Below are 25,611 nucleotides of genomic sequence, written 5' to 3' on the forward strand. Positions count from 1 at the left end.
GCCGCGCCAGAAGCCGGCTGCCGCGGGGCCGCACGTGGCACGTGTGAGCCCGACGTGGCCAAGTGCGGCGAGAAGGGGTGGTGTACTGGGTGCCTTCGAATGCTGTCCAGTGCCAGTCTTAAGTCAGCGAAGCTACTCGATGGTGTTATTCGGGTGTGCGAGGCGCATGACTTGTATTCGCTGCATATGAGGTACTCATAACGTGCATATTATACCGTTGTTAACAAAGCCATCGAATTCCTACAAATATTGGCCGGACCTCTTGTTCGTAGACGTCAGAATAGTCTACACCTTGATCCATACATCAATAGTGTGTTTAAGCCGCTAGGGACATTAACTTGTTGCTAGATGTGTGTTAAAATCCGTGACCAAATACATGCCAGACTAAATGAACCTTCAGCTTTGTTCTCCCTCCACGCACATTAAAACGGCTTTAGGAGCGGCACGTTTGACGCTAATACGCTGCTAGCTCGAAGCAAGTTTTTTTACCAACACGCCGACAGACTAAAGCCCGGCGCTCAATCTCTCACGGCCGGCAGCTTGCGTTCCACTTTCCTGTTAACACTGACTCTGATGGAGCGCCGGCACGCCATCGATCAAACGAGGAATTCAATCACGGCCGCCTCTCTGTCAGCGCTGTCGCGTCGACAGGCGAGGGCGCGCACGTCCCCGTCCCCTTCACACACACCCCTGCCCGGCGGCCGCGGCGGCTGCAACAGGCCGCTGACTCACCCGACCGTCGCCGTCACGGTCGCCGCCGCTGCAGGCGCCCGGCGCGCCAGGAGCGTGCCCGCCCCTCCTGCGGCGGCGGCTAGTCGCGCGCCGCCCGCCGGCACCGGCAGGGCGCGTGCCGCCCGCCGCCGCCGCCGCCGCCGCCGCCGCTGCCGCCCCTGTCGCGTCCTGGCGGCTGCGGCGGGCCGCCACCTTGAGCGGCAGTCGCGGCCGCGCAGCGCACCGGCGCGCCCGGACGGCGCACCTGGACGCGGCGCTCGCCGACGCACCGACGCGGCCGACGCCGGCTCAGTCGGCGCCGACGGCGGCAGAATGGCGGCGCGCTGCGCCCCGCTGCTGGCGGCGCTGCTCGGGGCCGCGCGGCGAGCGGGCCGACCTGAGTGGCCGCACCGATGGCGTGATCGGCGTGCTGTTCGCCGGCAAGTGGTGCGGCCCCTGCGAGGAGTTTGTCCAGCTGCTGCGGCGCTGCTACGCCCAGGTGACCGGCCGGCGGGCGACGTGGCGTGCCCGGCCGTGCTGGGGGCGATGGGCGCGCTCGGACGTGCCGGTGGCGGGGGGCGTGACGTGCATGCCGGCAGATGTGACGTGGCGTGAGGTGACCGCGCGTGTGTGGATGTGACGGGACGTGACGTAACGTAGTATGACGAGGTCATGATCCGTGTGTGAAACCGGCGGGTCACGTGCTGTGGCGTGGCGGTGTGCTGCCGCGAAGTTGGTGTGCCAACGAGACGTTGTACGACGGCCGATGAGCTGACGTGACTTGAGGTTACAGTTTGCATTGCGATGTGACACGAGACGACGCGACCGGACTTGACCTACCGGTTGTGGTGACGACATCGCAGGGTAAAACGCCTGGAGAGATGGCTTGAGGTATCCACCTGCTGGGGGTATGATGAAGTGTGTACGCCTGTGGGGCCAGCGGATGGTGGCGTCGGCCCTGGACTAAAAGTGGTCCAGCCGGTTTACCTGCCCCCACCCCGTCCCCCCAGTCGGGTGAGGTTTGCGTGCAGTCCAGCGCTCCGTCCTGCTCGGCCGCCACCCGCCAGCAGGCAGCTACCGTACGCTCCGCAGCCAGCCGCCGACAGCAGCCGGCTTGTTTTGCTCTGCCAGTCGCTCCCTCAGGCCTGTTTTGTGCCATGCCGAGACGCCCTTTGTTGTTGGTAATGAATGACTCGCCAAGTCGAGCACGTCTCGTGCTTTTGGTGCGTTTTTTCCACGGTCTGAGTTGTCCGCCATCCTGTCTTCATTCACGCTTCATTCAGCATCCCCGCACGCGCTGTTTATCCGGTGTGAGCTGTGTGAATCAGCCATTACTGGGAAGTGACCCTGGCGGAAGCACCAACCTAGCGCCCGCAGCTACTGAGGTGGGTCCCTGTCCCGGACGTCCTGCTAACGGAGGGCTCCCAAGTGCATTTTTGGCCCATCGTTGTCCACACTCCTCTATGTCATTGCCGCAACCTGGTCACCCAATCAAATTCTGGTTGACGTCAGATACTCCATAAGTTCGGTGTGGATACATGATAACGCCGCAGGGCTGGTCATGACCCACACCACAGACTCGGCCGTGATTCTGGTTGACGTCAGATACTCCATAAGTTCGGTGTGGATACATGATAACGCCACAGGGCTGGTCATGACCCACGCCACAGACTCGGCCATGATTTCGGAGCCTTTTGTCCACGCGACGTTCACTCTCAGAAGTCATCCTGTGACCTCGCGACCTCGTCGGTCAGGTGCGCGACAGCGGAGAGCAGTTCGAGGTGGTGTTCGTCTCTGCCGACAAGGACAGGGAGGATTTCGAGCACCTCTCGGCCGACATGCCCTGGTGGAGAATCGACTTCGACGACTTCCCCAGCCTGGTGAGTCGGGCGGTGACATCAGTGCGCGGTCAAATACCTGGCGCAGCGCCGATGGGCCGGCCAGTGACGTCACAACTGAGATAAGCGCCCGCGGCAGCTCCCTGACGTTATCGACGACGGTAATTATTGGTTACGATGATCGTCGCTTCAGAGCGCACCGACGGCATGTTCGTGTAAAGTTCAGAGCCGGCAGAGAGGAACTGTGCGCCTGGAGCTAATGCATGAACCACAGTCCTGGCGGCATGATAGGCGGGGAGCATCGATTACCGCTCACACTCCAACCATCGAATGCGCCGTCCGAAGCCGGAGCTTCGCTTAATGGCTGCCGTGCCCGAATTGAATGCTTCGCTGCCCCTACCCCCCCCCCCCCCCGAATTCCATACTTGCCTCCTGTAAGGCTTCCACTGGAGGGCTGAGTATGAAGCGCCGCCGAGAAGGCCTTAAAACGTCGCTGCTCCCGGCCGCTCACCCCCGCCGCACACCAAGTTTGTTTGCTCGAGTTATTTAACGATGCCTCAGTCAATTTAACTTTTGCCTTTGGACATATACCCACTGCGCTGAGCTATGACCGGCCGGAGCCCTGCAAGCTGTCCTCCCCCCCCCCCCCCGTCCCCTCTGTGGACCGGTGACTGATCCAATGTCCGGAGCGTCGCTGCCGTCGGAGGGAAGGTCTCCCGGCAGTCGTCTGTGGGTCCGCCGTGGGGCTGCACCGACCGCCGGCGGTTATGGTCCGCCCCGTCGGAAACGGTGGGAACTCTGCACGTGTCCAGGGTCGGACCACTGCTGTTATTGGATTGGGGCTGCATGCGCCGTCCAGATTGCGGAAGACGCCGTTGCTGAGTGTGCCGGCGAGCATCATCCGTTGGTACTCAGGGCGGTCATCCACCGGAAAGGCGTGGCGCTGATGTGAATTCCGCTTCAGTTCAGTTCATCGGGTTTCGACGGGAAGGCTCTCGCAGGCCAGGTGCTACTTTGTTTGACCACGGACATTTAGACTGCCCTGGAAGAGCTGATTCTCAGTTTGCTCAGACGGCCGCTTGTGGCGGCGCCCGTCCCGCCTCGTCGCGCCGCGCCAGTGATTATTCAGCCGCCGCGACCCTAAACCGGGCAGACTTAGCCCACGGCCGGCCATCCTGAGCTCGCCTCCGTCCGGGCGGGGGGGGGGGGAAGGAGCCGGACCCACGCCGCCGCGCCCGAATCTGTCGGTCATTAGCCAGCGCGTCTGCCCAACGCCGCAGCTGGCGACGCCGCGGCCGGCTGTTTTGACGGCGGGCTTTTAGGAAGCGCCGCCCTCGTTCATTACCCGCTCGGCATCGGCGGCGGCCCGGTGCGGCGGGCGCCGGTGCCGACGCCCGGCCCTGTTTGTGCGTGTTTGCACCGCGTCGACGCAGTGTATACAAGCGTCGTATGGCCACCCGCGTCCGTGCCCGCGTTCATTTACACGGGATTGGGGAGCTGTGTAAACGACGAGGCGCACTCCCCCGGTGCGATCGGCTCGGTGCAAACGGCGACGAGGCGCACTCCCCGGTGCGACCGGCTCGGTGCAAACGGCGACGAGGCGCACTCCCCGGTGCGACCGGCTCGGTGCAAACGGCGACGAGGTGCACTCCCCGGTGCGACCGGCTCGGTGCAAACGGCGACGAGGCGCACTCCCCGGTGCGATCGGCTCGGTGCAAACGGCGACGAGGTGCACTCCCCGGTGCGACCGGCTCGGTGCAAACGTCCACGGCCGCGTTTTTGTGAGCGGCTGCGTTCCTGTTACAGTCTGTCGGCGAGGATGTGATGGCAGGCATTAGCGGTCACGCGTCTCAACGGGGATATGATGGCAGGCATTGGCGGTGTCGCGTCTCAGCGGGGATATGACGGCAGGCATTGGCGGTGCCGCGTCTCAGCGGGAATATGACGGCAGGCATTGGCGGTGCCGCGTCTCAGCGGGAATATGACGGCAGGCATTGGCGGTGCCGCGTCTCAGCGGGGATATGACGGCAGGCATTGGCGGTGCCGCGTCTCAGCGGGAATATGACGGCAGGCATTGGCGGTGCCGCGTCTCAGCGGGAATACGACGGCAGGCATTGGCGGTGCCGCGTCTCAGCGGGAATATGACGGCAGGCAGTGGCGGTGCCGCGTCTCAGCGGGGATATGACGGCAGGCATTGCCGGTGCCGCGTCTCAGCGGGGATATGACGGCAGGCAGTGGCGGTGCCGCGCCTCAGCGGGGATATGACGGCAGGCATTAGCGTCACGCGTCTCAGCGGGGATATGCCGGCAGGCACTGGCGGTGCCGCGTCTCAGCGGGGATATGATGGCAGGCATTGACGGTGCCGCGTCTCTGCGGGGATATGACGGCAGGCAGTGGCGGTGCCGCGTCTCAGCGGGGATATGACGGCAGGCATTAGCGGTCACGCGTCCCAGCGGGAATATGGCGGCAGGCAGTGGCGGTGCCGCGCCCCAAATCCGCAACTGTGCAGGTTCTGGGCTATGCTGTCTGCGATATTAATTCTTTCCTCACGAAAGTTTTTGTCTGTGGCGGTGAAGTTTGGACGAGTACTGCTGACGCTGGCAGCAGTCTGAAACATTTTCGTCCGGGACTATTTCTGGCAATATGGCGCAGCTCTGATGGATCAATTCAGGTTATTCAATCTGGATTACATTTTGGACAGCTCAGACACGTTTATGAACAAATGCTTAAGCAGACGACGACCGGCAGTTTGTAAGCCTGGCCCTCCTACGACATCCGGTCTCCTCAGAACCGAACACCAACGGAATGCGTACGATACCAACCCAATGCATAACAGCCGAATGTATACCACATTCCATTAAAATAAACTTTTCCTATTTTTGCAATTTTCCGATCCCCATGTATGCGTGGACACAGCGTGTCCATCCTACACGCCGTCTGGATATGTATCTATGGTGGAAAGCCAAGCAAGAAGCTCAAATGGCCCCTACAAGCTTTGGTTCTTAGAACACTGCTCAAAAGCCGATGTAAGCATGGTGTAAACCTGTATTTGATTAAACCCCATACATATCGGCATTTATGTCGAATTTCCTCTCAATATGTCGAAATCATTCTAGAACCTAGTCAAGGTGGCATGATTGTCCTACTTCTTTTCGTGCATTCATGGAGCTCGCTTTCTTCTTTCAGAACAAAATGCGCTGCCTTTTCAAAATTCAAGACATCCCCTGCCTGTCGCTGGTCGATATGGCGTCTGGGCAGACTATCATCTCGAACGCCTGCGATCTCGTTCGAGAGCACCCAGACGGTCGTGGGTTTCCATGGCGACCGCGCAGTTACGAGCAGCTCATGGTGGACGGCCTTCTGGATAAGGACGGCCAACTGTGCGACTACAGCCGAATCCAGGGCGCATTCAAGGCACTCTACTTCGCCGCCAACTGGGTGAGTGCTGTAAAAGGTTTTAAACAGAACCGCTGTCGACATTTCAGTGGTGTTCAAATGCCGATTCATAAGGAGTAGCTATCGATCCGAGAGCGACGGTGTGTATCAGTCTCCCAAGCATAGCTCGATCCGAGAGCGACGGTGTGTATCAGTCTCCCAAGCAGCGACGGTGTGTATCAGTCTCCCAAGCATAGCTCGATCCGAGAGCGACGGTGTGTATCAGTCTCCCAAGCAGCGACGGTGTGTATCAGTCTCCCAAGCACAGCTCGATCCGAGAGTGACGTTGTGTATCAGTCTCCCAAGCAGCGACGGTGTGTATCAGTCTCCCAAGCATAGCGCTTGCGATACAAGGTTCGGGCTGGCAGAAGGTAGCACATCTGGGGTGTTATTTTTCTGTAAAATGCTCGCTTTGTAGGGAAAAAGTGTTTACCAGCCGTTTCATCCATTACTGTATGCATCAGCACATCTGTCGCATTCCCGAAGCCTTTCGGATTTCTAAGCGTTAGTGGATAAGAGTGCAAAATGAAACTTGACGAGGTAATAAGTTCGCAAAAGCTTTATGTAACAGGTCCAACCAAACTGCATCCGCTCACAATTCACGCCAGAGTGGCATTATTGTTGGAGCGATTCCCCCATGGTCCTTGTAAATATTAGATTGCAAGCAATCGTTTCTGAGGGCTGTTTGAGGCGCAGTTCCCTCGGGGGTGTTGGTGAGGAGGCTTTGCTGGAGCAACATGCATAAGTTATGTTGGAGCGCTGCAACTGGGTCAATTTAACGCCGCCACTAAACTAACCCGCCAGACCGCATAAGTCTGGCCATTCGGTCCAGTTATTTACGATCGCGGCAGACGGCGTCTGTCTTGCCAGTAGGCCAGATTACCAAGTGACCTTTCCATGGCCGTGGGCGCCGATGGCCGCCCTGTTTCCAGTGTCCTCCATGCAAGGCCTTCACTCCAGAACTCCGAGAAATGGCCGGGAGGATTTGCAGCCGAGGATTGAAGTTCGAGGTCATCCTCGTGTCTTCAGACAGGTGAGCGCCACGCGCAGACGCGCCTCCACTCGTAGCTTATGGACACCACTTCAGAGACCACTCTAGTCACAACTCATGGGCGCCTGTCCATAGAAGGTTGGTGCTTATACCTCCCGCTTTGCATTCGGCATTATAACCTATTTGCTTCCTCTTCCGAATTTGGTGATAGTTCATGGGTCAATTTGCATGTCAAAGCTGTGTGTACGCTGTCGTCGCCGGTCGGCGTCTGACTGGACCGAAGCCGGGGTGCCAGCGGATAGCATGCTTCGGGAGCTGAGACGCCGGCAGGGGGCGCGGCCCTCGCGGTACCGGGAGAAGTCTGCAGCGCGAATGCAAATGCAGTGGATACGAAGGACGCTGTCAGTGCAACACAGTTGGGTTGGTTGCATGTCGCCAATAGATTGCGCTGCGTTTGATATCATCGAACCGGTCGTGACTGAAAGGCGCCAGCATGGGATGAAACTTTTGCTATTTTAGGGATGCAAAATGAACGTCAGAAAATGAACGGCAGTTATGTGGCGTTGCATGAAGGGCATGGACACGCAAACCAATTTACATCTCCAACTTTTCTGGTAAAGTTCCGCTCATAGGCACCAGCCATGTAAAACTCCCTGCGGTGGCATGCAGTGCCACTGTGAGCCATCCACGAATGCACCCGCCAGATACCAGCCTGCGCTGCTACTGACTCAGAGGCGCCAGCCGGCTGCGCCGCTTCCATCCCCGGAGACGGCGGCCGCGCGCGCCTTCCACGACTCTTGAACCTCGATCGCGATCGATGTACCTATTGGCCCCTGGCTGCAGTAATCACACTGTGGGTCCTGTGAGGAGCTGGGAACGATGGCCAGGCTAAAATACGGCGGAGCCGTGCGTCCATTCCGTTATTGGAACACCCTGTGTTGATTGCACCGCGCCACACAAAAGCATCAGCTCCGGAACGGGCTGTCCACCGATAAAAAAAGGGACAGGCACCTCCAAAGGCATGTTTAAACAAATATGAAATACAACGTTGGGAATGCGTGATCGTGGAATGGTTTATATATATATATATATATATATATATATATATATATATATATATATATATATGTGTGTGTGTGTGTGTGTGTGTGGTGTGTGTGTGTGTGTGTCTGTGTGTGAGTGGGTGTGGGTGTGGGTGTGGGTGTGGGTGTGGGTGTGGGTGTGGGTGTGGGTGTGTGGGTGTGTGACTCATAACACAATTCATTCCCTGATGTGGAATTCATTGATGTATCCCATTATGTTCAAATAGTGGTGAGCCGTCAGTGATAATTGTGAAAATGTTAAGACGGTCTGACTCTTGCTGAGTCCAGACGAGTCTGCCTTAGATCGGGGAATGACTTTCCTGCCGCTCGAGGAAGCTGCGGAGATATCACTCGCTACTACTTCAGCTACGTTTTCCAAAGAGGAAATAGTTATGTTACTTTAGGGTACCATTTGCCTCTTCACATATTGAAAGAGGCTATCTGAGACGAAATGTGCAATGGTGAGCTTCTGGCTTCTGTTATGTAGGCTGCCAACCCTCAAGGAAGTCAGCAAAAACTCTTTAGCGCTACACCCCCGTATTCCCATGTCTACCCTGTACATTCCACTGAAAATCTCAGCCTTTCCTCAGGTGTGTGGAGCTTCGCCATGAGCTTAAATACCAGCAGAACGGTATAAATTCTTCGCCGAACTGAGGAGTTCATTTTCACCATGCCTTGGATACACTCCTCCAAACTTTGCACCTCCAAGTGACAGCTGTTCGCGCATGCCACCGACCTTCGGCGACAGCAGCGGGCTGTTAAAACGTTTGCGTCGATCTACCCCAACGGCATTCTCCCGATGCAGTGGCAGCAACGACCCCGTCGACCTTGCTAAGCCGGTCAGCAGCAATGCGAGGCCTCTGGTGGCGAGACCTCTGGTGGCGAGGCCTCCGGTGGCGACACTTCTGGAAGTGAGGCCTCCGGTGGCGAGGCCTCCGGTGGCGAGGCGTCTGGTGGCGAGGCCTCTGGCGGCAAGGTCTCTGGAAGTGAGGCCTCCGGTGGCGAGGCCTCCGGTGGCAAGGCCTCTGGTGGCGAGGCCTCTGGTGGTGACGGCAGGGGTGAACGGCTGCTCCGTTGAGCTATCCCTTGCCGCGGACCTCCGGTGACAGCAGCGGCGCACCGCTGATCTGCTGAGCGAGCAGGGGCCGCCGGCCGCCCGTCGGCACCCATTATCGCAGGGATGGCCGGCTCGCCCTATCCGACTCCGGAGCAAATGTGAAATCAATACGGCCCCACTCGACAGCGACACCGACTTAGTTCTGCATCACCGTCCCGCCCGGTGCACTGCATACCAGCTCCTCTGTTCAGCCAACCACGGTGAACCAACGGGCCACCGCATGCATGCTTTCCCGAGCGGCGGACCTTTGGAGGAATGTTGTTATACCTCCTCGGGGGCAAACCGGTCGTTTTCGCGAATGGGCATTTCTCTGTGATACATTTAGCGTACAGACGTTCCAGGCGAGGCGAGTTTTCGCACACGTGCGTGTTTCGACCGACCTCCTCTGCGCACGAACCAGGGAATATGTCTTATCACGGCCGCACGGCCGGCTTTGTGTGCTCAACTGCCGGACGGCCGGGCTATGCACGCGTCCTTATCTGTGCAGCGACCTGTCAAAAGAAGCGAGTCCGTTGCTAGTCACGCTCTGTTTAACGAGCTGTGACATGGGGGACGGGTGGCCACGGCATTCGTTCTTTTCCGTGGAGCAAACTATCGAACGGCCGCCGTCTGCGATCGACCACCACCTGTCAAGCGAGCTGTCTGGCGGGCGGCCTCTGCAAACGCCGTCTCATGTGCGGCTAACTTTCGGAAGGATCGGCCATGCGTGTGGTCCGCTTTGTATGGCGAGCGGTCGGACGTCGCCATGATACCACGCGCGCGATTTCCTTTGTATAGCAAAATGTCAGATCGGCGAGCCCCAGGAGAACGGCTCCATAAACAGCCGGCTCTGCCACGTCAGAACGCCGCCCAAAACGAACTGTCGGCCGGAGGACATTGAGCCCGGCGGCGGGAGAGGACAGCGGGCAGGCGCGGCTGGCGGGCGGCCATGGCCAGCGCCGTTACGCTGCTTCCACGGCGCGCCACGGGTCCCGATCGTAAACAGAGCTCTGAAAGATGCAGCCGGCGGCAATGAATACTAAAGGGCGCGTGGCCGGCGCCGCCTGTCCCGCCGCCGCTGTTTGTCACGCCGCTCGCCGGTGTTTGTGCCCGGGCCGAGCCCGCCTCTAGGGGCCAGCTGTTTTTGTGCTGTCACCCGACGCAGGTCTACAAGTCAGAGAGCCGACGTCTCATCTCGGGGAGTGCATGCTTGTTTAGAAGGGCTGTCAGTTTTGTCATAAACGGCTCGAGCTGTTCGGAACAACGGAATGATTGTCTGTGAACAATGCACCCATAGCTAGCTCAGAAGTCGCCGTTGGTTTCTGGAGTGCACATGTGTGTCTTAAGAGGTCATTTCTTTGACTCAAGAGGTGGTCTTCTATGCTGGAGGTTATTTAAAGTGTCATCTGTAACGGCGCTGCGTTGAGCTGCGCGAGTGTTCAGTGTTTTGCCGCGGGATATGTCATTCGTGGGCCGTGTCTTCGTATCATCTTGGCCTCATTTATGGTGCGTTATTCAAGTTTTAGTGATTCTTACGCACCCGGATGTCATCTGTTCATCCCCGTGTACTATTTGTCCTCTTCCAGAAACTATCCGGCTGCCTCCGGTCGCTCTCTGTCTGTCTGAAGGTGTTCTGTCCTTTTATCCTTTGTCTGTTTCCATGGAACCTTGTTTTTGCCCCGCAGGTCCGCTTCTGTACTCTGTCTGCCCACCGAGGTCATCTATTCGCGCCTAAAGGCCCTGCGTCCTCCTTCGGAGATCATCCGCCTGTCCCCGGAGGTCCTCTGTTTACCTCCGGAGGTCTTCTGCCCCCGCGTGAGGAGGTCTTCTCTTCACCTCCGGAGGCTCCCTGCATGTCTCCGGAGGTCCTCTGTTCACCTCCGGAGGTCTTCTACCCTCGTGTACGAAGGTCTTTTCTTCACCTCCGGAGGCTCCCTGTCTGTCTCCGGAGAACCTCTGTTCACCTCCGGAGGTCTTCTACCCTCGCGTGCGGAGGTCTTCTCTTCACCTCCGGAGGCTCCCTGCATGTCTCCGGAGGTCCTCTGTTCACCTCCGGAGGTCTTCTACCCTCGCGTGCGGAGGTCTTCTCTTCACCTCCGGAGGCTCCCTGCATGTCGCCGGAGGCTGGCTGTTTGTCGCGGTGCGCGTTCAGCCCCGCTTGCCTCGCTTGCAGTATTGACCAGCTCCGACGGCCAGTCGTAAATCGCCGTCCCCCGCCGCCCTTCAACCGCGGCCGGGCGTCATAGGCGGGAGGTGGCGGCTCATTACGGGGCACGAGGAGGGGGACACGCGGGGGTGAGCACGGGCCTGTGCCTGCTGACGCCGATACCGGGTGTGGCAGCTAATGAACAAAGCATCTGATGTAGCGGCCCACTGAGCCCCAGGGTGTGGTTTGGTGAAATGCTGAACCATGGCACCTCCTGCAGCGGCCTCCGGTCGGCGGCAATTGGTGCAGCACCTCACCGAGCCTAGAACTAGATGGGCATTACGTGTAATTTAGGGATATCAGTGCTTATTATGCGCATCGATTAGGTTGTGTTTTGCGAAAGTATCATTTATATTACTGGACCTCATACGAATGCGCTATTAGGCACATCTCTCCAACTGCAGAGATGAAAAGCGCATCCCATTCAGACTGTCAGACCCTTAATTCGTGACAAGCCGCGACAGACATTTGTGAAGTTATGGAACGGCGCATGGTAGCGCAGTACCCGAGGTACGGTGCTTGGGCTCAGGGGGCCGGAACCGCATACCAGGCACAAAAGTATTTCCCCTTGTTTTCTAGTTGTTGTGGTCGAAAAATAGTTTTAATCAAAGCACTTTCCCCTCCTTTCAGAGGTCGTCAAGGTGGAAGCGTTTTAGCAAACTAATCCGCTAAAGAACGGAGCCGCTATCGCCTTACCGTCTATTACTGTTAATGGAAGCCTTCACTCTTTTCACGATGGCTTTCAGTGCCGTTTAAAAAGAGCTTTGAAGCAGCTCCGAGTCGTAGCCAGACGATCGCCGGATGCTGCTCGGCAGCGGACGGCGCCAGGAGTTGCGACGCGGCGCTAACGACCCAGTCAGTTCCATGCCCGGCTGAATCACCTAACGATAAAGTAATGGTGCCGCGCTGTGGTATTCCCCATTACCTTTCTATATCAGCCAGCTTTCCCATTTTAGCGTAATGTAGGATGGCTACTGAAAGCGTCGATTTGCTTCATTTCTCCCGAGTCTCTAAAAAGGGACGGAGAAAAATAGGGTCCGTAAGTTTGGTCTATTCTGCAGAACTGCAATACACTGATACAAACAGGGCTTATTACACATAGCACTTTCCACTTTTCTTATATCCTATATTTACGATTCAACGAACCCGATCTGGCCAAATGGAGCGTGATCTGCCGAAACGTCACAGCTGTGACGCCTGATCTGCAACGCAAGGTTGGCGGAAGGTGATTAACAACAGCATTATTCGCTCGTCCCGAACTGAGCCGAACCATCATTTCAGCACGGCCCCCAGGCTGCTAACTGAACCTTACCAACGAACTGGGCGAACTTAGCTGGGTGAACTTAACAGACGAAGGCCGGTCACTGGCCCGCGCTTATCGTACCATGACCCGGCTGTCGTCACCCGCCTGCAGGACTGTGTAGCCATGTGGACTGCACATGGCCGCAGCCCTAGGCTGACAGTGTCTTACCATCACGCGACCTGACCTGACCTGATCCGCTGACAGGAAGCCGCAGTTGACGCCGTCCTCGGCTGTCGATGCCTCACACTGATTTGACCTGACCTAACAGGACCTTTTCACAGGGTAGCCAAGCCATTTTAGTTGCACCGCGGCGCTGCCAAATTAGGGTGCGATGCCGCCTGGCTGGAGGTATCGCGCCCTAAATTGACCTGACCTAACCCGACCCGTCCGCAGGACGGCCGAGTTTATGGGCTGCACCCCGGCATGGTGCATTAGCTGGTGCTGTGGCCTACCTGACTTGACCTGGGCTGGTCTGGCATGACCTGGCCTCACATGATCTAACCTGACCTGACCCGTCCATAGGACGGCCGAGTCATTCGAGCAGCACCGCGGCGCGGCGCCGTGGCTGGCGGTGCCGTACGCGCAGGCCGGCCGACGGCGCGAGCTGGCTGAGCGGTTTGGCGTGCAGGGCATCCCCAGCCTGCTGGTGCTGGACCAGCACGACCGGCTGGTTTGTCGCAACGCCAGGGCGCACGTGGCCGAGGACCCCCTGGCGCAGGTCAGTGCTGGGCGCTCCCGGTCAGGGCAGGCGCGTAGAATGCCATAAATCCAGGGCTGTGACGTAGCCCTGACTGGGGTCTTTTTTAAAGGTGTTGCGGATAATATGATGGAGTCGGGGCGGATTGAAGCCTGCGCAAAGTTAGTTAACACTTGGTATCGGAACTAGGGTTGGTATACATTACAGCACATCTGACTGCAGGCGGGCCGTTTAAAAGCTGGCCCGGCTGCCTGGTCCCTCCGGTGACTGCCGCCAGTGTTGACCCCTGGTCGTGTCGCAGGCTTTCCCTGGCAACCCGCGCTGGTGCAGGAGCTGGCAGAGAGCCATCGTCACCTGCTGGACGAGCCGCTGCTGGTGCTGTTCGTGGGTAGGTCTTGCCGGTTTATTGGCTGGTTGTTTCATGGATGCTTTGCGGTTCGTGGTCACGGCTAATGACGCGATAGTTTGGATCCATGTATTATATTTTGGATGCATTCATGTTGTCTTGTTCTGGTGGCGCATGAACTGTCTATAAATACGGGTCACGTGACACGCCGATCTGTCTCATCAGTGACGCCTTCTTGGCTTTGAAAATGGCGTTAGCCTTCTACTGCTGGAACCTAAGTTCTCACTCGGTTACGAAAGGGTAAAGTGATATTACGATGCCATCTTTAATGGGCTATTTTGAGACCAGTTCAGACGTACTTGTATTGCTGGCGCATGCCGCGTTGTTGTCATTCAGCCTAACATTCCGTCCTTGCGCCACCAATCACCTGGCTTATTCCCCGATGCCTGACTATTTTCCATTCGTGTAATTGGTAAATGTCAGTAGTACATCCCGTGGGTCGATAAGTCGCCGGTCATTACTGCGGTTGCTGTGCCTACTTAGACGCCGAGCCGGAGGAGGTGCGGTTCGCTCGAGAGGTGCTGACACCTGCTGCCGAAGCAACTCAGAAGTACCGCACCGACCAGGCCGACCTCATCCGTTTCTTCATCGGCACAGAGGTGGGTCACAACCGGGCAGGCGCGCCACTCAAATTGGAGCCCGACGGACCGTGCCAGCGCCGTGACCCCGGACCAGGTCACGACGCCGCGGGTGAGCCGTGGGCCGCACAGGGAGGTCGTAATCTCATTCACAAACATGACGCCCCTTTGCGGATTTGAATTTACAGCTGGCCGTAAATGTCATGGAGGTCAACCTGACGCAAATGTCCTGTTTGGCTCGCTGAGCCCGACCCACGACGCAGCGTAGCATGCAAAGCAGGGTGCTCCGCACCGGAGCCAGGGCGCTACCAGAATACAGCGATAGTAAAAGGACATCTGAGTCATAACTCACGCACCAGCTGCGACAGTGCGGCCGTGTAAAAATATGGGGGTGGCTCCGAACGAACCAGGCGTTACTCAGCACCGAGCGCCACATCCACTACCGGACGAGACGTGAGCTGACTCGCCCCGTCGCCGATCGATGACTCAGGCCTGGCGCATGGCGTGTCAGAGTCGGAGTCGAAGTCGACTCGGCTCGGCTGACGCGCGGCGCGCTCGTGTGTCCGGCAGTCGGAGGTGGCCGAGCAGGTGCGCGAGACGGCTGGCGTGGACGACGCGGTGCCTCAGCTGGTCATCATCGACCTGAGCCTGGGTCACCGGTTCGGCTTGGAGGAGGGCGTGGCCCTCACGCCCGACCGCGTGGCCGAGTTCGTCGAGCGCTGGCGGCGGCGGCAGCTGGAGCCCACGCTCTTCGACACACCGTGACGTGACGAGACGTGACGTGACATGACGTGACGCGGCGGCGTTGCTCCGTCACGACATTGGTGACGGGTCACGGCCACGACTGTCACGGCTCGGTGCAGCAGTTCGGACGCCCGGGCAACATGGCGCCACTGGACCTCCGAAGCTGGCGCCAGAGCGACGCAATTGGCCGAGAGCGGTACTGCGTCGGACGGAGCCGTGATTCTGTGTGACGGGGCGGACGTGTCGCCGCGGGGCGTGCGGGGCGGCGCGGACGTGCCGCACCGTCTGGTGACGGACCGGTGCCGCGCGCTGCACGCGGGGCAGCCTGCGTGGGGCACGGGTGCGAGAGCCAGCCGAGAGACGTTCACACGAGGCGTGCACGTGTTTGTCGCCGTGTATTGCCGTGAGGACACTGCACTGTGGGAGGTACGTTGCTGAGACACAGTGCTATTTCGACAGCTTCTAGTGTGATGTGCGGCGTTCTTCAGCGATGTCTACGACCAAAAACCGCGCGCGAGGCCACTACGCGTTAGTGACACTCCAACGTACCACCCTGAGGTAACCCGCTTCCCGCAGGCCATTGTTATATGACTGAATGCCCAAGTAGTGAATCCGATGAATCCTGCCATCAGCCATGGTCTGCATGACAGCGATCACCTCTCCCATTGCGTACTAGTCATATGCCTACGTAACTGTGAACGCACCGGGTAGTTTCAAGAAATCATTTGTCCTTGCGGCAAACAGATTTGTAGGCTCTTTGAAGAAGTCGATGTGGCGTGCTGGCGTTAGCCAACTATAGCCTGGAATGGAAAATTAGGCATTAGTATCATATCGTTATGATCACTGTTCTATCTTAAGAAGAGATTGTGCCCGTGCAAGATATTCAGTGATTTAGTGAATTCGTTTTAAAAACCTGCTCAATGACAAGCAAGGAAGCAAACATAAGGCAGAAGGCTCCAGTCACTCCAGCAAATGTGTCAAAATTCAAGGTTTCGTGGCGGAAAGTGACACCTTTTACGGATCATTCGGGCCGTCAGTTTTGTACGCCTCGTAATCATCCGCATCCGCTACCTCGCTCTCACATTCATGGATTGACTGATTTTTTGGATGACTCTGGTCTGCATCGGGACGTTGGCTTAGGTCTTTTGGTTTTCATGCTTTTTTCTGAGACGATTGCAAAACACTGCTATTGTCTGCTCAGTATCAGTTGACTGAAGTGGGGGACAACGTAAGACGTTGCTGCTAAATCAGTGTGGACTTCAGCATCGTTGCCTCTTAATATTTGCTTGCAAGTAGTCAGGACTTTACGAAGACAAGATGACAAGGAAAACGTGTTCCCGTCGCTGTAAATATAACGGAAGGCACTGCTAGTTCTTTGCATCGAAATATTCAGTCCGTGGGTGTGTTGTAGCTCACTATTCCCTGTCGTTGAGAGGCAAAGTCGCCTCTACGATGGGTGTTACTGGTCTTACGTGGGGACGCGGCGACACGGAGGTTCAAACACATGGCCAAAGCTGTTCAGATTTCATCTGGCGATGGTTGTGCTTCACCACGGCCCTGCCGCGGCACGGTAACGATCCACTAATTTACCAGGCTCGGTGTTTGCACCGAAGTGGGTCCGGATTTACGAGGAGCGTTGAATGCTTCGGTAAGGAGCTTAAGACTGCACCGGCCTGCCCCTTTTAGCTCAGATTCTGATTTTATGCTGGCCGCGTTCGGGATTCCCCGACACGTTTACTCACCGAAGCCCGTAATAAATTTAACGAACGTGACCGAATGTCCCTAATGCCCCGATGGCAACCACGCGACCGATCGGTGGATGACGGGGCTCTCACCTGCTAGAAGGACCGGACGCCGGCGGAGCGCACCAGGTGCTCGCCCTGCGGTTGGAACCCGTTCTCGTCGGCGATGTACTGCACGCGGAACACCTGGCCGGTGGCCGGGTCCAGGTACTCGTACACGCCGTACACCGAGAGCGCGCCGGTAGCGGGGTCGATCACGCCCGACTGCTGCACGGCCATCCCGTTACTGGTCTCGAAGCCGAAGTCGTAGCCGCCGTCGGTGGCGCGCCGGTCCGTCGTGCGCACGATGGTGCTGGCTCGATCCTCCGGCAAGACGGCAGCCGAGCACACTAGCGCCGCAGCGGCGAGCAGCAGAACCTGACGGTGACAGGTGGCGCTCAGGCTATCAGGTGGCGCCTAGAGCGTGGATCAGTCAGGTACTCGCAGAAGCCAGTCTGTGCGGCCGACATTGATGTAGGGACACGGAAACGAATGTGTGAAGTAGTAGCACTGAAATGTGTGCACACTTTTTGAAAAGGAACAGATATGAGTCGACAGAGAAGCACTAATCGGCTGGCGTCATGTCATCGCTAGCACATTTCTGTCGCGGTCAGACATCTTAACAGTGGAATGCTGCTCTTGGTTGTCAGTGCCTTGACGCAGAATATTTTTTGTAGCTTTTAAGACAGGCTTTAAATAAAATGTAGATGACAGGCGATATGACCAACAACAACACTGTCCACTTAACAGATACTTCAACGACGGAAGATCTACCAGACGTTTGTCTTATCAAATAACGCATGTATATCCGTTTGCATATATTCCATTACATCAACGCAATGATGCAATGGAAGATATGCAAACGGACACCACAATGCTCCCTCGGGCATTTAAATCAGCTAGTTGTAGTTGATAGGCATGATTATGTGGCATGGTAGGGTCAAATATCCTCTTGGGGTTGCCCAAAAGTTTGGCAATCCCAGAACGTTTCAAATGTCTAAGCAGTAGAACTTTGAGGAATTTAGAAAGTACAAACTTTTATTGGTAGCTGTAACCTCTGCAGATAATTGCTGACCGATTGCATATTACATACCCGTGTAATATGCAATATAACCTTCGCAACGAATTGCTTACGGATCGTATTAGATCGGTGTGAAGATGCTGCTCGTTGTAAAATGCAGGGCGTGATTACTTATCGGCTTTACAGTTAACATCGCTAGCGTCCATGTACAACTTGAAAGAAGTTCAGTTTTGTTTCCAGTAGGATGGGCGCGTGCTGGTGCTACGAGGCGGGCGCTCTGAAGACGGTGACTTAGCCAGTCAGGAATTAGATCATCCACACATTAGATCTCCTGGTAATTGGCTGTTGTTCTTGCGTTTTGGGGTCTATCGTGATTTTTTGCTATTTACGTTGCAGTTGTCAGTTACGACGAAAGCAGTGGGACTGAGATCATAGGGTGATGTTGATCTAACGATGTAAATTAATGCGATGGTGATGGTGAAGCGGACTAGGGGTAAGGCAGTTAATTATGCGATTATTATATTCACATGGTGAACTTTGGAAAATATGTAAATATCGAACGGGTGAAAACTTATGTACTAGTGTGACCGAACGGGCCCTGTTATGCAAACGAAGTGTCGTTATCATCTTCATTAAAAGCTGCATACTGTAATGTCTTCGAAGACAATCGCTGGTTGGGCCTGTTTGTAGCATTCAAGGGGAGACCAAGCTAGTTAGTTACCAGCGTAGGTAGGCAAATTGGAGGCAAATTGGAGGCAAAGGCGTAGGCAAATTGGAAATAATGCTGTAGCTTTCCAACCCGCCTTGCTTTCCAGCCTGCTTCGGACGGAGTGTCATGCTGGGAGGTGGATAAGATATGTGCCCAGTAGTTACCCTGCACATGCACATTGGAGCTAGTTTCTTTCTTATGTGCAGTCATCGCGCCAAGCGATGAACGTCAAAGGTGGTACAAAACGCGTTTCTTAATGTTGAAACCTATTTTCGTCTTTTCCCTTTCGTTTAAATGTACAGTGTACGCATGTGCGTAAGCTAGTGTTATTACGCAACTTATCCATGGGCTTTGATGCGTTTTTAATCAAAGTATGGACTTAAAGCAGGCACAGACACGACAAATAAAACAGGCACCCGTTATTCCTTCAGAGATAGCGGGCGCATTCGGGGCAAGGGCTTGTTTCTTCGAGGTGCACGGGAGAGCGCCGCTCTAGTTCCGAGGCTTTTCTTGATCATATATTTTTCATGTGGGTAAGTCTCATTATAAAATCTTTCACTGCGGCAAATGTCTAACATCTTGCATTTCCTACTTCTTCAGGAAAGTTCTGAAACATAACTCATAACTTTTATCTTACTACGGTTGTGGCTGGATATGTATCATTCCCCTATTCTTCCTATTCTTCCAACTTCCAGCAACTTCCGTCTGCGGCACCGTGGCAAGCAGCGTATTTGTAGGGCAGGTTGGCACATGTGTCACATAATGCAAACGATTGGCGCACCAGCTGTACACGACAGGAAATGTATGTGGCGTGTGCCAACCTGCGCAAGTGGTTGAATATGTGGAAGAGATGCCTGTGCTGTACGGACACGTTTAGCGGTGGAGGGTTTCCCATATTGAATAGGAGAAAAATCATGTGGCTGTAATGGGCGACATGATCAGCTATAGGATACAAGCAGCAAGGTGTTGGGGTCGTGGTGCGACGCAGGAGACAGACGCCGTTTCTCGTGGGTTTCACCGGTCTCCGTCGGAAAAAATGCATCAGCTCATCGACCATCCCATGGCGCAAGCTTCGCCTGGCCTTCTATGTGATCCCGCTGGCCCAGCTTGGGACAAGAAAAAGATATTTGAAAGTCCGAATTCGGAAGAGGCATGGAGTATTGCAACTTATACTCCATCATGTAGCTGTAACCGGCATGAAACGATTTTGACGTGGAGGTGTCAAAAATCATGAGATCATACAATCTCAGTTACAGGGCGACGGAGCAAAATGTAACGTTACCAGCCCAGTTCCCTGTATGTATTTTGAACAATGCATTTTAAGGCCAAGGCCGTTTATTCCTGTTATGGTGATGATGCCCATTAGACGTCACTGCATCTGATAACCCCTTTTGAGCAGTGCTCAGGACTGATGATCCTTTACTTGGTGATGCGTTGTTGAGGCACATTTCGGAGTTCGAAGAGAATCAGTGCCTTGTTACTACCCCGCTCAACATTGGCATGGAATATGCCCGTGGGCGCTGTCCATTGATGCCCCGCGACCCACCTGAGCACAAGGTAACCTTTCCTAAAATATTAGGAACAAGGTAACAGAAACTGAATTTCCAAAAGGGACCCTCACCCTGGTCATTCGGAGCCACGAAAATGATATGCGGCGGACACATCGGCCACCCTTTTGAAATGCGACCGATACGCAGTACGGCGAGTGAGGCACGGATCTCCGCTCAGATACATCAGTCCTAGCGGGGTCGATATCTGACCACACTCGACCGATGGCACCAGTTCGTGAGTGTGCAAATGAAACCATGCGCGAGCAGCGCGTAACCCTGCACTGGAAATAAAACCCACCAGGAGATGCCGCGTCGTCACTTACCGTCTGCGTCATCATGTTGGCCGAACCGGGAGCGGGGCGAGTGAACCGGCGCACGTTCCTTCCGACAGGCAACTGGTCACCGTCGCCGGGCCAGTGGCCTTTAAACATCGCCGGCGCGGCACGCGGCCGGCTGGACCGGCCAGGGGTGCCTCGGCCGCAAACGGGTGCCGCTCCTGGGGCCGTTCCGTTCCACTGGCCGCTCACGGGGAGGGGGGGGGGTGATTCTTCACATTGGAGATATTCAGGGACGCTGATGTGCAGGACCCTGGGAAAAATTCGACGGCCGGATACTAATGTCCGTAATCGTGATGTGGTGCTTCAAATGGCTTTGTTTACCTAGATTGATATTTTACTAATGTGCAGTGTTTGATCCACAGCTGCCGTATAACTGGATGCTGCCCTGTTGCGAAAAGGACTGAACGGGCGGGAATGACCATTAAATTGACAACGACCATTAAATCCAGCCACATGAAATGCACTGAGTTGCTCGGATTTCTCTGTAGCCAGATTTGCAGACCGCATTACACCTGTTCTCATGCAGGTGATCGGACTCTGGCATCGCCGCTGCAGTGACTAGGCAGCTCAAGTAGCGATGTTGAGGAGCGAGGGCTCGGCCAGATAACTGGTCAGCGCTACTCCAGCCGCATATCATCGCGGCGTGGGGCGGCTTCAATGGGGCCATTGTCTCACACAAGTGCGTGCATTGTTGCAGGTGACGAGCAGGATATGGCTGGGGTGTGGCCATGACGAAGAGCTGGCGCCGAAGTGCGGCACTGGCGACCTATCGGTGATTTCTTGCTGACTTACCTACCATTTAGCTGACGACAATTTTTGGATAAAACTCTAAAGGAATGCGGTGACGGGAAAGAGCGCCTCCTTAAGGCGTGTTCCGAACACACGGCGCTTTGTCAGCGGTTACAGATGCATCAGATCGGTGTGCGAACTGATCGTCAGCGTCAGTAATCGTATGTAAAGTGCATGTCGGGTGCACCAGCCATTTGACGACTTCGATACATCATCCGTCGCAACGCGCCGTTTGAGGCACTTAATTCAACACAACCCTCATTCCAGTTGGACTCGTAGCTTTTGTGATGAAGAAAACATGAGTCACATAAATCGGTTGTTGTTGAATGAGCGGTAGCCGGTGGATGTTGACATCCGTAAAACGGGATTACCCTGAGGTTGCCGCTCGTGCCGCGTAAGCGGATGAGCTATGATAGAATGTGGCGTCAGTCAAGCCGCAGCCTTGGAACGTGACATAATTTGCAACGCGAAGGTCGAGTCTGGATCCCTCGGAGAAAAAATATGTTAAATATAGCATCACGAACGCTGATCATGGCTTGGGCTTGTGGGTATGTAGAATGATTACATGACAAATTATACATGCATGGAAGAACGTACCAACTTCCATGCCGATGGGTCTGTGCGTCGACAGCGGGAAGAAGGCAGTAGTCTGCTCACGTTGTCTGGAACTGGGAAACACGGTCGTTTTCAATCTCATCCCCGTCCTGAACGCAAAACCTTGCCATACAGTCACAAACACCACCGTGCTCTCAGCTCGCTGCGAACATAACCAGGACGCACGCACACTCCCTACAAATACGTAACGCCTGAGAACCGACATGCCCTTCCAGTTCAGAACTGAACCAGCGGAGCCCGTGCACGCCACCAGCGGAGTCCGTGGACAGCACCAGCGGAGTCCGTGGACAGCACCAGCGGAGTCCGTGCACACCACCAGCGGAGTCCGTGCACACCACCAGCGGAGCCCGTGCACACCGCCAGCGGAGTCCGTGGACAGCACCAGCGCGGCGTGGAGACATTCAACGCTGTGACGCCCAGCAGAGTTCAGCGGACCGCGCATTACGCAGAGCCCTTCCGCATCCACAGCGGGCGGCTGTAGTCGTACAGAGGACGTTGACTGCCGCGGTGAGGTACCTCCGGTAGTATCAGCGCCGCATCGGGGCCGCATTATGTCCAAGGTCGAAGAGCTGGGCGCCGCCTTGCATTTGAGCTGGCATCTGGGCTCTGATCGGACTGCGTTGCAAATGACGCCTCGGGCCTGCACGCATGCAGCAAACTTATTGATCGTGGTATGTATGACGTAAGACGATGCGTGACGCAATAGGCGACTCCATTTTCACGTTGTCTGGGAGCTTATTGGCTGAAGCCTGCATCATATCATAACTGCATTCCAATCTGTTAATGTTAAATGGCATTCTGAAATGTGGTGCGTTTGCTACAAATCATGAAGCACGGAAGTTACAGTTTCCTACGTCTTGCGGAGGCGACACCAGGAATGATGTTTTTGGGTGATGGGTGATATGCAGTCAATTGGCATACAGCGGCTTGATAGCTGGGAGGGTAAAGTTTCTCCTACCCCATGTGCAATTCGTGCGAAATTCTAGCGTGAAGAAATCAGGCCTGTCAAAGAAGCGCTGCAGCGATCCAGGAGCCTTTCAACACGCGCCCGGGTGGCCGGTAGGATGCCCTTCGCTCGGGTGGAAGGCTAATTTGACCCCCCCCCCCGCCCCTGAGATCTCAGGAACTAAGAGAGCTTAAGACATTGAGTTTACAGGGTGTGTTGACCTGTGTGTGAATTCACTTAGGTCAAATTTTGAAGTTTCTAGATCGTGACCTTCGAGTCCAATAAGGTCAAAAAAGGTCCAATTTCAGGTTGATTTTCAAAGAGCGCCTGGAACCTAGATAACTGTTCTAAGCAAAAGGTCACATGCTCATCTTAGGCCAGTGACCTTGTTTGACCTTGTGAAGGTCATGAGACCAAAACCATACAAGATCGCTCTGAATTTTGCATTTGGATAAGCGGCAAAGACTACGCTATGCAGTATGTTCCGAAAACAAAATGTTGATCTGGGTCATGCTAGGTCAGTGACCTATTCTGACCTACAAAAAGTATATGGAAGGTGTCTAATGCGGTTCCCGTTACCAATAAATTCGAAATGAGCACCAGAAACTACCCCATATAGCAAGCGCCTGAATAACGTAGCACGTTGGTTTTTGCCTTGGTCTGACCTTCATTCCTTACCCTAGGTCTTTGTGCATTCAACTGTTCTGTCACCTAAGAATGTATTTCAGAGTTGTATGGCTTCGTCTAACACTCCGTTGTTGGGTCAGATCGAACGATTCCCCAGAAATCGCGTTCGCTGAAACCATGGCCTGATTTTGACCTGCCATAGGTCAGCGACCTTACAAGGCACATCTAAATTTTTGACGTCAGACAATCCACTATTCGATTGTCTACAGCTATGAAAGGTTTGGTGTGGCTACGCCGCGCCGTTCGGAAACATTCTGGAAAAACCTTCGAGGGTCAATTTGACCCCGATCCGAGCGCGTGTTAAAGCTTGGAGGTGATAGGCATGTCCTTCAAGCATACATTGGACAAAGCGTTGCCGCATTACCAGCACCCCTCTCCTACCCAGCAAGCCTTCAGCCCAGCCTCCCGCGACACTTACAGAGCAGTTCGGGCGACAGTGACCCAGTGTCTGCGGCCCGCGTGTGACCTGGCCCGGCCGCCTCGGCGCCGCTCCAAGCGTGGGGCGGCGGCGCGCGTCCGGCGGCTCCGGCCGGCTTCAGATCCGACCGGCGCCGCCGGCGTCTTCGCGAGATGACCGGACCACATGACCTGTTGGCTTGTATGTTCGACGAGTCATGCTCGCCCGTGGGAAGTCATGCGCCCAGCCTGCGCTGATTGGTCGGACGCATGGGGCACAGCTCTTCGGGACCGGCCACAGCGGCAGCAGTGACCGCACGGTCGACCACAACGGGATGTGTGTGGGGTCGCGGTGGCAGTCCAAGAGCCTCATACTGCGGAAGTGATGAGTCATCACATGGTTGCGTCTCGTCAAGCCGGCTTCTATGCCAATGGCGCTGGAACGGCCTTATCGCTTTGTTTTCGTTGGTTTAAAACTCTCATGGAAGGCTGGTGTTAGTCGGCGGCACTGATCGTTAGTTAGGGCGTGCTGAAATGCACTGTGTAAAATGATACCTGAAGGTATGTCTTTAACCGTGCTGTAATAATGATGGTTCAATGCCTTTTCAATTGTCTCATGGCTGGTGAAAGAACCACGAGCGCGAGAACTAGGGGGCAGGATGGCTCATCTCCCCAACTTTCTGAAAAGTTACCACTGGCTCTGTGGGCGTTGACCAGTAAAAAAGAGCCAATGCTGGTTTAGATCCCCCCCCCCCCACACACACACACACATCTCTACTCCCACCCCACTCTCCCGCAAATCTTGTGGGACTTCCATTGGCCCTGGAAATGTGTGTCATGTCGGAGGACGACACACCGTCCTCGTATGTTGAAGTCCTGCGCTCTTTCCTGCCTTTATGATACAGGCAAAACGTAAGGACACTGAACTCCGCCTCCTCAGTTACAGGCAATGAAACCTTGAGTTGGTGTCATTTACACAGATTGGGGTGGGATCATTATCGTGTGTGTGTATAGCGCGGATTCCGCTGGATAGGGGCTCTAAAATTAAAAACCCCTCCGATAAAAATGGGGATTGTGACGCTCGAGATCAGGAAGTTCTGGTCCGTCCATTAGTGTATCAGCACGGGATCATTGCAAATATTTTTTTTACATGCGTCAGATTTTCTTCAGCCGTGACGCATGCGCCCGCAGCGTATGACCTTCGTTGTCGTCGAAGGACTTCATGCGCCCAGGCAACGACCTCTGGCGCTCATACGAGGGGCGATTCGGCCGTGATATCGGCAGGCGCGGGTGTTTTTGCCCGGCCCTACCCTGCGAATTTCCTCCCGCCTGACAGCTGTTTGAGGGCCTGGCATACCGGCATGTCTCGAGCAGTGCCGCGCGTCCTCCGCCGGGCCGATTGACATTCAGGGTTAGCCTGTCGCGCACACAAACCAGCCCGTCCCTCTTAGCGCATTTGCCCGCCCGCGCCCGTCCGTGCGGGCAGTGGGGTTTGGGGAGAGGGGGTATATCTGCGGCCAGGCAGCTCACTTCGACAGTGACGGCCAAGACCCGGAAGGGCAGCGACGGCCCGGGAGTCCTCCGCGCACGCTGCAGCCGGCGAACTGTGAAACGCTGCAGACCGGCCGGTCGCCGCCCGCCTTTTACGGGCGTCGATAGCGATCGTTCGCGCACGTTGTGGTGCGCGCAGCG

The 25,611-nt window shown here is 55.7% G+C and overlaps 1 protein-coding gene across 1 annotated transcript; it reads left to right on the plus strand.

Annotated features, from left to right (window-relative positions):
- The first annotated feature begins 573 nt into the window (after window positions 1-573).
- LOC119111058 (nucleoredoxin) lies at window positions 574-13,642 on the plus strand. Its single transcript, XM_037234885.1, has 7 exons — window positions 574-651; window positions 1,100-1,210; window positions 2,466-2,591; window positions 5,736-5,987; window positions 6,917-7,017; window positions 13,185-13,380; window positions 13,637-13,642. Exons 1-7 carry the CDS (start codon window positions 574-576, stop codon window positions 13,640-13,642), a joined length of 870 nt encoding a protein of 289 aa, XP_037090780.1.
- The last annotated feature ends 11,969 nt before the right edge of the window (window positions 13,643-25,611 follow it).

This window comes from Pollicipes pollicipes, unplaced genomic scaffold, assembly GCF_011947565.3.
Source record: "Pollicipes pollicipes isolate AB1234 unplaced genomic scaffold, Ppol_2.1 Scaffold_7261;HRSCAF=8764_pilon_pilon_pilon, whole genome shotgun sequence".
Taxonomy (NCBI): Eukaryota; Metazoa; Arthropoda; class Thecostraca; order Pollicipedomorpha; family Pollicipedidae; genus Pollicipes; species Pollicipes pollicipes.

What these genes read in the sequence shown, in the direction of transcription:
- LOC119111058 (XM_037234885.1), top strand. Translation starts at nt 574, where the DNA reads ATGGAGCGCCGGCACGCCATCGATCAAACGAGGAATTCAATCACGGCC. An exon ending in TCGACGACTTCCCCAGCCTG is followed by an intron (nt 2,592 to 5,735) that starts GTGAGTCGGGCG and finishes TTCTTCTTTCAG; the next exon opens with AACAAAATGCGCTGCCTTTT. An exon ending in ATCCTCGTGTCTTCAGACAG is followed by an intron (nt 7,018 to 13,184) that starts GTGAGCGCCACG and finishes ACCCGTCCATAG; the next exon opens with GACGGCCGAGTCATTCGAGC.